This window comes from Hyla sarda, chromosome 1 (assembly GCF_029499605.1).
Source record: "Hyla sarda isolate aHylSar1 chromosome 1, aHylSar1.hap1, whole genome shotgun sequence".
Lineage (NCBI taxonomy): Eukaryota > Metazoa > Chordata > Amphibia > Anura > Hylidae > Hyla > Hyla sarda.
The window spans coordinates 147040008-147053151 of record NC_079189.1 but is presented as its reverse complement, the minus strand read 5'-3'; the positions used below and the strand labels follow the sequence as shown (position 1 = coordinate 147053151).

The window sequence follows — 13144 nt, the reverse complement described above, 5'->3', positions numbered from 1 at the left end:
TATTTTAAGCAGTAGTAGTATATATTTATTTATTTATTTTACAGCACCCGGAGTCAAGAGTATATTATATATATATTTTTTTTTTGTGTGCTGCCAAAATAACCCTTTAAAAGGCATTGCATTGGTGCTAAGATGGTGTACAATAAGTGCTCTCGACTCTATGATAGCAGAGAACAATGTAAGGAGTAGGAAGGGGGCCTATTATCGAATTGGTAGGGGTCTAGTGGATAGGCCATTAAAGCCCTTATTTAAAGACAACCCCTCTATTACTAAATGAATAGTCAGTTTAGAAAATATAATACAATATTATGTTAGATAATTGTAAATTGAGAAGAGGGTGACCACAAATATGATTTATTATTATCATTATTATTACTATAACAAATAGAATACTGTATTCTTCAATAACAACTAAAATTCTTAAAGGCGTACTCTGCTGCTCAGCGTTTGGAACAAACTGTTCCGAACGCTGGAGCCGGCGCTGGGAGCTTGTGACGTCATAGCCCCACCCCCACATGATGTCACGCCCTGCCCCCTCAATGCAAGTCTATGGGAGGGGGCGTGACAGCTGTCACGCCCCCTCCCATAGACTTGCATTGAAGGGGCGGGGCATGATGAGGGAGCAGGGTTCGACGTCACAAGCTCCCGGCTCCAGCGTTTGGTACAGTTTGTACCAAATGCTAAGCAGCGGAGTACCCCTTTAACTCTGGAAAGAACATGGCAGTGTACTTTCGGTAAGCACAGTTCTTTTCAGTAACATATGCTTTGTTTAGACCATTTTAATAAAGATTTTTTATACCTCAGATGACTCAATTTCTACAAGAGACATGCACATGCAAACCTCCACAGATGTATAACTATTGGAAAAGGAATGCACATGGATGAATACAGACAATGGCCATTATACAACAATGTATCTCACATATATACAATAGACAATGCTACCAGTTTAGCACAATGGACTGCACTGTAGGCAGGCTGGCACGTAAATGTTGCAAAATCACAAAAACAGCACAAACACCAAGTAAATAGTAAAAAAAAATCATCACCCACTTGAACATTTACCTTCCACTGCTCTTTTAAAGAAGACTTTACAGCTTCCACAGGTGACCACTCCATAATGGCATCCAGATGCCTCGTCCCCACAAACCAAACAAACTTTGGAAGGTCTAGAGGACCCAGTTGACATGGTTCGTAGTGCGGAACTAGAAGGAAAAAATAATTCAATTATGATTAGTGACAATATTTATATAATTATCTAATCAATATTTAATCAACTATCTGCGGCAAGAACGCATAAACATTCTTCACATTGTTTAAATAGAGGTTTCAACCAACAGAGAAGATTTTTTTCTATGGCAGATTGGTTGCAGTCATTCTACATCTGAATAGGACTGTTTCTGTAGCATGTACATGGATTTCTGCAAGCCCCATTCTGGGGACATCACTAAATGATCTGCATCAAATCTTACTCTACTTCTGCCTCCATAATGTATATAGCTTACACTGTGTTAGGGCTGGGGGCAAGTCGGGACAAACCAGAGAAAACTCCCTTTGGGGGGGGGGGGCAGTTCATTAACATAACAACAGAAGAACAATTACAATGAGGCACATCAACTAATGCTAATGTTTACATTCCTGATAATGTGTCTGTGATGGTTTAGAGCTTTTAAAGGAGTTCTCTAAGCTAAAACTTTTAACCCCCGCTGTGCCCAGGCTGTAAAACTATACATAATAAACTTTCACTTACCTGCCTACGATCCCCCGTTGTTCCGATATCGCTGTCCCGTTCTCCGGTCTCTTCCACTTCCTGCGGGTCGGTGACTTCACTCTGCGCTCAGCCTATCAGCGGCCACAGCAATGTCCCGTCGCGGCCGCTGATAGGCTGAGCGCAGAGTGAAGTCACCGACCCGCAGGAAGAGGAAGCTGACAGGGACCGGAGCACGGGCGGCGATATCGGAACAACGGGGGATCGTAGACAGGTAAGTGAAAGTTTATTATGTATAGTTTTACAGCCCGGGCACAGCGGGGGATAAAATATTTCAGTTGGAGAACTCCTTTAATCTATGGTGGGGTATACAGTGATCCCTCAATTTACAATGGCCTCAACATACAATAGATCCAGCATACAATGGTCTTTTCTGGACCATTGTAACTTGAAACCAGACCCAACAGACAATGCTATGGACAGTCCAGACCTGTGAAACATGTCAATGGCTGGAAGAACTGACCAATCAGAATGGGGATTCATTGTAAAACCCCTATAATTCTTAAGCGTATGCACTGAATTCTGGTCTGGTAGCGCCCCCTACAGAAGAGGGAGGTGTTACATGATCTGTACTACTCTTTACCTGTTCCAGGGTTGGCTACTCCTTTGGACACCCAATAAGGACAGGTCTACTTTACTTTTTTAGGACATTGAATGTAGTGTACAGGACCCTGAAGAAGCTCCTGTCCTCTACATAGACAGTGATTTACAGCTCCCAGCAGATCTTTCTTACTTTTATATGTAAGGATTTGCTTTATCAATATTAGTTATCTACTTATTTTTCTTTAATCCTCACTTTTTCCTATTTTTGGATGACATTTTGGTGGCTCCAGAACCAATTACCAGGTTTCCATAGAGTTATGGTTTCAACATACAATGGTCGTCCTGGAACCAATTAATATTGTAACTTGAGGGACTACTGTATACTGTAACTCTACATTGTAATAGATGAGCATGTACAGAAAAAGACTATTGGAAGAAAGTCAAGGTTACAAACACATCAACTATTTCTTTCTAAACAAATGCTCACAACAAACAGAATGATTTTCATATTGCCCTTTATGTACTAAAAGAAAATGAAATTATTATTTTGTAACAGTGTTAAATCTCAGCACTCTAACTTGAAATTCAGTCAGTCTGTTCAAGAAAGCTGTTTCTTGCACAACATGTATACACAGATGGCTTGAAATGAAATTCTCTTGCATCAAGTCTGCAGCATGCTGTCAGATACATTCACAATCACTTCACTTGACCATAGCTGGCAACATAATGAGATGAATAGAAAACAGACTACTTTACTCCCACAGAACGCATGGGTGATGGACACTTTGAACTTCTTTTAATTGATGCTTTTTATCTTTAGTTTAAGGCCTTGCGCACACTTGTGTATTATGGAGCTGTGTTGTATGAATCCATAATACAACACTTAAAGCCTGCTCGAGATTCATAGTGTACCCCTGTGTACCCCCTCATTTTATACAGAGCGGCTTTTCTCCTTACAGATTTTTATCTCTGTAGGAAACTGTATGTTTTACAGCACAATGCTTCTCTAATATTGAATTGTAGGGACTCAATTTGCTGCTTTTTTTTGAGTGGATTTTGAGACATAAAACATCTGTTTCACACCTCGAAAAATCCTCATCCCTTTTATATATGTTTGTTTCCACTGAATTAAATGTGAAAACATCTAACAGTTCAAATTAAATATTTGGGCATATTTATACCAACTGTAAAAATAAGTGCATGATACTTGTTTTGGGCTATTTTGCTTCCAATAAATGCCTGTTTTTCGTGCATTTTTTTGACACTTGAAAATTGCAAGCAAAGACCTGATTTGCATTAAAGCGGTTTTCCGGAGGAGAAAACAAAAAAATGTATACATTGCTTTAAAGGGGTATTCCGGGAAAAAATATTGTATCCCCTATCCAAAGGATAGGGGATAATGTGTCTGATCGCGGGGGGCCCACTGCTGAGACCCCCCCGCGATCTCCCTGTAGCACCCCAGTTTCGGAAACCTCTGGGTTTCCGGGACTGGGGACGTGACGTCACACCACGCCCCCTCCATTCATGTCTATGGGAGGGGGCGTGACGGCCGTCACGCCCCCTCCCATAGACATGAATGGAGGGGGCGTGGCGTGACGTCACGTCCCCAGTCCCGGAAACCCAGAGGTTTCTGAAACTAAAGACGCAGTCCCCGCATAGAATGCACCCCTTTAATAAAGTCATGTTACTGTGTACTATAACTTCATAAAATAAATAAATAAATGAATGTGGCTCTCTCGTGGCAGCAGAGAGCCCCATGTCTGCTATTACTGTCAATCAATGAATAAAAGTAAATATCATAAAAAAGGTAACATTTAATAAAGATATAGCACCAAACAATATAACTTCTTAATATAACTTCTTAAGCAATGTATATACAGTATTGTTTTTTCTCCAGAATACCTTTTTTTTAAGTGTCCTTAAAAAAACTCAGTAAAACAAAAACATGAATAAAACACTCCCAAAAACAATAAAAATACTTCTGTTTTATTTTGCTCATGTTTCTTTTCTTTTTTTTTTTGTGTTTTTCTGAGCCTCAAAATAAATATTTGAATAGCACATAGCCTATGGCACATTTCAAAGAGGAGTTTTTCGGTCAGTATTTTGCCCCCACTCCTGGTTCGAATTACATAATGCTGGTCATAACACTGGCAAATGTTGCCTACATCCTATAGAAAAAATAATACCAGTGGGGACAGGGCTCAGAGTTGTGAACAAAAAATTTACCATGATAAAAATGACTAAGGTTGGGTTCACATAGCACTTATGCTGTCCTTCACAGGTATCCATCTGTCCCTCAAGTAGGGGATGGTGACGTATACCATGACACAAGTGCCATTGGTTTGCCCGAACTGAGTAACTAGATGGTAATCTAAAAAGACTCTACTCGGGCCATTGAAATGAAAAGTGTCCACATCCGTATGTTGGCTTACCAATGGATGGATACCTGTAATGGGCAAGTAAAGCCTAAAATGTATTTATACTAAATTCTGTTTTATTCCCAAAGAATGGTGCTGATCTACTTTTAAGTTTCAAAAAGAAAAGAAGTATAAAAAAAACAAGTTCAAGTGCAAGCTTGGTTCTCATAGAGAAATGCATACAACAGATAACAAAGTGCACGTGGGAGAAATAATATACAAGACTTCCTAACAAATGTAGAGACGTAGACACTTTGCTGTTATACAAAGCTTCTTCCGGCACTAGGGACCCCAGGTATTGTGCAATTCGAGTAAAATTTTAATTGCACAATGAACATTAAGTAAAACAAAGTAACTGGTTAAAAGCCGTTCTCAAGACTTGGATGATTAAACAGACACGATTTAACTGTGTTTATGAGGTCTCCTCGGACCTATCAATTGTCTCAATGACTACAGATCTCACACTTTGAGGAATCATCAAAGTTATTGTGGGCCCTTGAGGGGCATTGGTGAGCCTATACTGCAGCTTATGGCGTTTGTGAACACAACAGATTTTTCTTTGTGAAAGTATAGCTTCTACATACGCTACTAAGCGTGGCATAAGATCTTCATCACATTAAGGACACCCAACAATTTACACCATAAATCATTGTAATTACTTTGTAAGAAGACATACGAAAACAGGCAAAAATGACTACATTGACCAGAGGTCATTACAAAGTAGAATAATAAAATAGAAATGATTATTATTCAGACCCTCAACAATGGTCACATCCAGCTAATAAAAAGAGTTCTACATCAAAATCTCCCACTTAGTTCTCACAACAACAACCTACTCGCAACTTACTCCTAATCTGCCTGTTTGTTGCTTGACTCAACTCTACTTCTTTTCTTTTTTTTTTTTAAGGGTTTTTCAATCAGAAATTAAATAGCAATATCACCCAAAGAATAACCGAGAACATTTGTCTGTACACAAGAGGCCTCTTGAATCAATTTTATTTGAAAATACAGCAATCCTGGCATTAACATCCCTATTTACTACTGGATGGTCTGGCAGGCAGCCAAGGCTGATGTTACTTTTTCTTTTACATTATTTTGTTGTTACTAATCTAGGCAGAAATGTGTATGCTAGGGTAATGTTGGCATCCAGTTCACCTCTGGCATTACGGAAAGTCTCACTGCTGCCACAACAGATCATGGCCTTCCTGCCATACTGCTTGATGACGCTAGGATGCAACCCACAGAATTGTATCATGTCTGTATTGTTGCATCACAAGCAAAGCATAGTTTATGTTAACAACATAAAGAAAAGTTGCTATGTATTTACACCGCATCATATCATAGAGTAAATATAGCTTTAAATGGAATAACACAATGGGTTCCAGGGTAGAACATTTATGAAGGAGCTGCCTTGTTTTTTTTTTTTTTTTTATATCACCGATCAATCAAACTGAGTAAAAAAAAAACCTTCAAGGGGTTTTCGGGTTAATAATCCTAAGGATAGGCCATCAGATGAATTGGGGTCTGACACCCAGTACCCCTGCTGATCAGGAGGGTTTAGCACCTAGAAAAAGGCCTTAGATCTGAGAGCGGCTGGACCTCATACCACAGGTTGTCCCACTCACTTCAATGAACTGCAACGTCTCATAGGGATGCAGCACTGGATGTGACAAATGTAATAATAAGACTATGAGACTGTTTTCTGAAAGATTAATGTAAAAGGCAAACCTGACCTTCATATGGGTGCAAATACTCTTAATGGGGTATTCCAGGAATTTTTTTTTATTTGACTATGCTACAGGGGCTGTAAATTTAGTGTCATTCATAATATAGTGTCTGTACCTGTATGTGACGGTTTTCTCACAATTCTTATGAGATTTTCACTCCACTATTTATTTTTAACAGCATACAAAATGACTGTTGTCTCAGATTTTTCCCAGGTTGCAATGCGGACGAGACCTGACTCACTAGTCAGCTGATGACAGGGAGCCTGTCTGCTTCAATGGGTGGAGAGAGCAATCTGCAACTAATGCAACAGCTGTAGGCACCCTGGTTGAAAACCACAGGTCTTTTGAATAGATGCAGCTCATTTATGTTTTAATGGGTGGGGTGGCTGATGTGTGGGAGGGAGAAAAATGGAATTATGGAATTTGTGGGCAAAAGAAGAAAAGTCAAACAAGAAATACCAGTTCACAAAAAGCTAGGCACAGTGTTATGGTAATCTCACGACATAGCCATTTAGCTCCAAGACAAGTGCAGATCCTTCCTAAGCATGTCCATTGCTGTCTGACAGGTACATACTAAAAGCACCTTATGGTGAAGAACCCCTTTAAAGAGTTAAAGAGTATGTCCAGATTCACAATGAATTTTTTGTCCTATTGCATGTTAAATTAAACAATATGAAATGGATATCATTTTGCATATCCAGCCCCTTTACAGACCAATTTCTCTCCTGCAGGCTCTCCCTTCAGTTTGGTCCTATCTTTATGCTAATCTACATTTATAGACAGTATGACTGTTAGACTTTATAGGCTTTGTTTTCTGTTGATCTAGATATTCATAGGTCCGCATAAAAACTACAGACAATACAGTAGGATATGTTTTATCAAGAATATTGCAAACTTTCTATAGTCTTCATTTTAGATGCAAAGGAACAATAAAAATAGCTGCAAAGGTGTGCATAGTCTAGATAGAAAAAGAACTATTTGACTGGGAAAAAAAAACTTGCAGGCAAAATGTCATAGGCTATATATTGTTACTTAGAAACCCTATTATGGTAATCTCACAACATAGCTATTTAACTCCAAGACAAGCGCAGATCCTTCCTAAGCATGTCCATTACTGTCTGCCAGGTACGTACTAAAATCACCTTATGATGGAGAACCCCTTTAATTGACCACTGATTTGAGATGAATGCATTGTGTCAAATGCTATACTTTCAGTATAAACCAGTGTTTCCCAACCAGGGTGACTCCACCTGTTGAAAAACTACGACTCCCAGCATGCCCGGACAGCCGAAGGCTGTCCGGGCATGCTGGGAGTTGTAGTTTTGCAACAGCTGGAGGCGCCCTGGTTGAGAAACACTGGTATAAACCATGATATCAGACATATAAGTGACCAGAAGTAAGCATGTGCAAAAGGCCGCTTTCATACGAGCATATGGGAATACGTCCATAATAAGGATCTATAATATGGACATATTTCACATGAAACACCAACAGTGTTTGAATCAGCATTGCATCTGTATTTTGTACAGTAAATACGGATGGGCTGTCTTTTAGATAGGAAATTGAATATCTATGTATTATAATCCCTCTTAATAGACTTAAAAGGACATATTACATCTGAAAATCAGATAAAGTAGCATGAGCTGCATTTTTAACATACATGTATATTTTATATGACCATGTGAATAGCCCTATAGATTAGAGGGGTTATCCACCATAAGGTGATTTTAGTACATACCTGGCCGGCAGTAATGGACATGCTTAGGAAGGACCTGCGCTTGTCTTGGGGCTAAATGGTTATGTTGTGAGATTACCATAATACTGTGGCTAGCTTTTTGTGAACTGGTATTTCCTGTTTGAGTTTACTTCTTTTGCCTACAAATTCCATAAATAAATTTTCCTTCCTCCCACACATCAGCCACCCCATCCATTGAAACATAAATAAGCTGTATCCATTCAAAAGACCTGTGGTTTTCAATCAGGGTGCCTACAGCTGTTGCATTAGTTGCAGATTGATCTCTCTCCCACCAAGCGATCACTCCACCCATTGAAGCAGACAGGCTCCCTGTCATCAGCTGACTAGTGAGTCAGGTCTCTGCTGCATTGCAACCTGGGAAAAATCTGAGACAACAGTCATTTTGTATGCTGTTAAAAATAAATATTGGGGTGAAAATCACAGAAGAATTGTGAGAAAACCATCACACACACAGGTACAGACACTATATTATTAACTACACTAACTTTACAGCCCCTGTAGCATAGTTAAATAAAAAAACAAAATCCTGGCATACCCCTTTAACATTGTGGTCCATCTAACTGTGGACCCCAAAAAAAAAAAGGATCTTAAAGAGTACCTGTCATATAACAGACACCCCCCAAAATCCTTCTGCTCTGCTGCTGACTCATTCTGACATCCACTGCTAAGAAAGGAGTTTGTCATGTCAAAGGCCAGCACTGAGCCTGCTCACTCACCATGCATTTGGTTCACACCACGTTTTTGCAATACAGTTTTTTTTTATCAGATTTTTGATTTAAAAAAACGGATTCCTCAAAACCTGACTAAACTGTATCAAAACGTGAGTACACATTTTAATCCGTATACGGTTAAAAAACGTATACAGTTTGAAAAATGATGTCCGGTTGCATCAATTTTTTAAGAAAAAAAAACGTATACATTTTTAACTTTTCACTCCATTATGAATAATGTTTCACTTGTTTGATTGAAATTCCAATAAAAAAAAAAAAAAAAACTGTGCAAGTCAAAAACCATATGGTGAAAACCATATGGAACCGTACGCACATACGGTTCTGTACGGTTCCCATTGACCCTTATGTTTAAAAAAAAGTATACGTTTCAATATGGTTTTTCACCCAGACCAAAAAAAGTGGTAGGCCATGGTTTTGGGTACAGGAAAAAAAATGACAAAACTGTACAGGATGCAAAATGGACACAACCGAATGCATCTTTTGGCATACGGTTTTCAATGGAGAGTCAATGCATACCGTTTTCAATACGGTTCCATACGGTTTTCAAATAGAAAATGTATACGGGAACTGAATTGCAAAAACGTTGTGTGAATCCAGCCTAAGTCTGTTGTGTTGTGTCTTCTTATCTAATCACAACACATTCAGAAATGAGTCTGATAGACAGGACAGAGGAGTGCTAGTCATACCCTCACTTCTTGGACTTTGTCCCAGCCTGTGCTTTAGCAGGGACAAAGATGATGCTGCAGCCAGACAGTATTATGTTCTGGATGGTATGGGGACTCCTAGTGACCTTTTTCTAAGCCATAATTTCTATAAAAAGGACATAACTTTTTTTTTATTTAAAGCGTACCTGTCATAGTGAAAAAAAAAGAAAAAAAAAGTGATCTGTTACTCAGGACCTAGTTCTGATCATGTGCATATAATTTTTATGTGTCTCGGACCTATATATCCAGAGATATAAGTATTTATCTGCTGGTGAGTTACTTTTTCATTGTGCAGGTTGGAGGGGGCGTGTCAGTCTGTCTCCCTCACAGGAGCAAGCCTGGGCAGTCAGCCAATCAGTACTCTCTACTCTGTAACCCTTTCCTCTCTGGTTTCATGCTGTGTCATGTTACACAGAGAAAGATACTTGGAGCTTGCCTGCAGTAATCAGAAGACATTATGGTGAATTCATAATAGGATAACATTTATAAATATAAGAATAGATCTTTATAAAATTGGTGCAAGGATTTTTTAGATAAAAGTACAGCATTTTTATGAATACATGTTCTATCTGTTTTATCTTCTCCTAGTAAAGCTGGATGCTAATCAGCATAGCTGTCACTATGTGTGTCATTCATCTTTCACAGACTCCTGAATGTCTGATCAACTTCTTTGTCATTCAGGAGTCCGAGAAAGCTTTGACTATTTCAGCATGCTGGGAGTTGTAGTTTAATAACAACTGAAGCTGCAATGTTTGTAAATAACTGTGTTAGAGCAATGTTGCCTCCAGCTGTTTTAAAAATACAGCTCCCAGCATGTCCACACATCCTTTATCTGTAGTTTTGCATACAAAATAGAAATCTCCTATATTGGATACCGGTATGCTTTACGCCAGTATCCAGTATGCTGTAAAATCTAGACTAGTCTGTCTGACTAAAAGACAGGAGACCCCTAGTGGTGGCTATTTTGAGCTTCAATTTCAGGTGAAAATTTTAATTTTTTTTAACAAGTGTATATTGTGAAATGTCATATTATAATGAGTCCTGCAATATATGAAAAGTTTTTAACAATGACAGTGCCTCTTTAATGAATATTAAAGTATATTAGAAGGGTTAATGTATGGCTAGGATGTTGATTCTGGCATTGCCCATTTAATACAGACTTAAAATACACTTGTGTGAAAGAGGAGAAATTTAGTTGTGTGAACGTAATGATTGACACAAGAATATGTTCACAGACTTATCAGAGAGCCAAGGACAATCCATTGTTCTTATAAAAAGTTACTCAGATTAACACGTTGACTTTTAACAAGGAACAGATTTTATTCTATAGCTTTAACCAAACTCAGATCTACTATTCCGGTAAAACTGACAAATTATTTCATTTAATTGGCATAAATTGGAGACAAGTAAAAATGTTTTTGTACGCTACAGAGAAACTCCTAACACATCAATATATAAAAAACTAGGTAAACAAAAACACCTTTGATGAATTAACCTGATGTTACTCAGGAAAGTCATGTAAAAGGAATTCATCACCCTATAAGACACCTGCAGTTATAGAGCGAATACAAACTGAACCTCTATCCAAATACCTGACGTGGTTACAGAGACAAATTGGCTTCGATTTTTTTTTATTTCTCATGATAAATGTTAAGATACTGTTGTTTAGTAAGAATGTATTAATATGTTTTAACAATTGCCACTCTGCAGGGCAGCTCTGAAAGGATCCACACGTGGCAGCCCAGTCTTTGAGTGCCCCATTCCTGAGCAAAGTCTTCTTACACGCCTCAGCATGCAGTACATCGACCTGTCACAATTCTGCATTGACAAGGCTCATCCAGAACAATGTCAATATATATTTAAAGGACATCTGTAGTGCTGGGCAAAAAACAAAAGTTTACCTCATTTAATAGGTATTTGAAAGACCTTTCCAACCATGTATCCCCCGTCAAAATTGGCCCAGCCGTTCTGTCGTTATCGCCACCCGAAATAGTGAGAAAAGAAAGTAAAATGACATCTCCCATCATGCTTTGCGCTTACTTCCTGTAAGCTACTGCCCTCCCCCTGTTCTCTCCCCCTGAGCAAATTATAATATTGAAACGCCCCATTTCCCTCCCCTATGCATATCCCTTCCCCTCCTGCTTATCTCCCTCTCCCGACTCTGCCTCCTGTCCAGTGGTACAGCATACTGCCATGCGTGCTCACGTTAGATCCCGCATGGGGGAGAAATCAGATAGGTACATATAAGTAATAGGCTGAAATGTATAACTTTTGCATGGGGGATATTTGGGCAGGAATTTTTCAGCACTACAGATGTCTGTTAAGATGGATATGGCATAGAAAGAGAATGGCGCCGAGCTGTTGGGAATACAGCGATGCTCCTGGGTAACTGGTTAGGATACAGCTGGATATAACATCTGGTCAGGGTGGAATTACCTGTTTTGATACTTGCGCTGTTACAGAAGCTATAGCTAAGCCACAAAGAAAACATACTATAGCAATATGACAAGTAACAACCACCAACATTCATAGCCAAACCACTAAAACCAAAGAGCATTACTTAAATGAATACAATTCAATATTCTGTGAGACTGGAGGAGTGAAAATCTTCTTAAACAAAAGTATCCTATGTATATCTTTTCAAGAGACTAGGTGTGTCTCCTTGAGGCCTATGGAGGCTTACCAGCTGTGCAATGCTCCATGGGAAAAGAATACGTAAAGAAATTAATTTTCAAAAGGAAAATAACTAACTCTACAAAGTCACCTACTGGAGAAAGCTTCTCATACAGTCAATGTTCGACCCTTAAAGGGCCTTAAAGGGGTATTCCAGGAAAAAACTTTTTTTCTTATATCAACTGGTTCCAGAAAGTTAAACAGATTTGCAAATTACTTCTATTAAAAAATCTTAATCCTTTCAATAATTATCAGCTGCTGAAGTTGAGTTGTTCTTTTCTGTCTGGCAACAGTACTCTCTGCTGACATCTCTGCTTGTCTTGGGAACTGCACAGAGTAGAAGTGGTTCGCTATGGGGATTTGCTTCTAAACTGGGTGGTTCCCGAGACATGTGTCATCAGAGAGCACTTAGACAGAAAAGAACAACTCAACTTCAGCAGCTCATAAGTACTGAAAGGATTAAGATTTTTTAATAGAAGTAATTTACAAATCTGTTTAACTTTCTGGAGCCAGTTGAGATATATATATATATATATATATATATATAAAAAAAATTTTTCCTGGATAACCATTGGGGTTATATGTCAAGCCAGAATGTCCTCCAAAAGCTGTCCAGAGAAGGGTTGCTCCCTCTTTTGGAGGAGATTCTGGCTTGGCATATAATTCTCAATCATGTTTTAAAGGGTACTCTGCTTCTCAGCGTTTGGAACAAAATGTTCCGAACGCTTAGAGCCGGCGCCGGGAACTCGTGATGTCATAGCCCCGCCTCTCATGATGTCACGCCCCACCCCGCATCCACCACGCCCCCTCCCATAGACTTGCATT

The 13144-nt window shown here is 39.0% G+C and overlaps 1 protein-coding gene across 2 annotated transcripts in view; it reads right to left on the bottom strand.

The window, feature by feature from the left end:
• The window catches only part of NR3C2 (nuclear receptor subfamily 3 group C member 2), a 351371-nt gene that overhangs the window by 130025 nt on the left and 208202 nt on the right, over positions 1-13144 (bottom strand). The window contains exon 3 of one of the 2 annotated variants that reach the window (XM_056562826.1): positions 1054-1205. In XM_056562826.1, the coding sequence (XP_056418801.1) occupies positions 1054-1205 (152 nt within the window). The remainder of the gene's footprint in view (positions 1-1053; positions 1206-13144) is intronic. The other variant, XM_056562827.1, reaches the window with a different exon arrangement.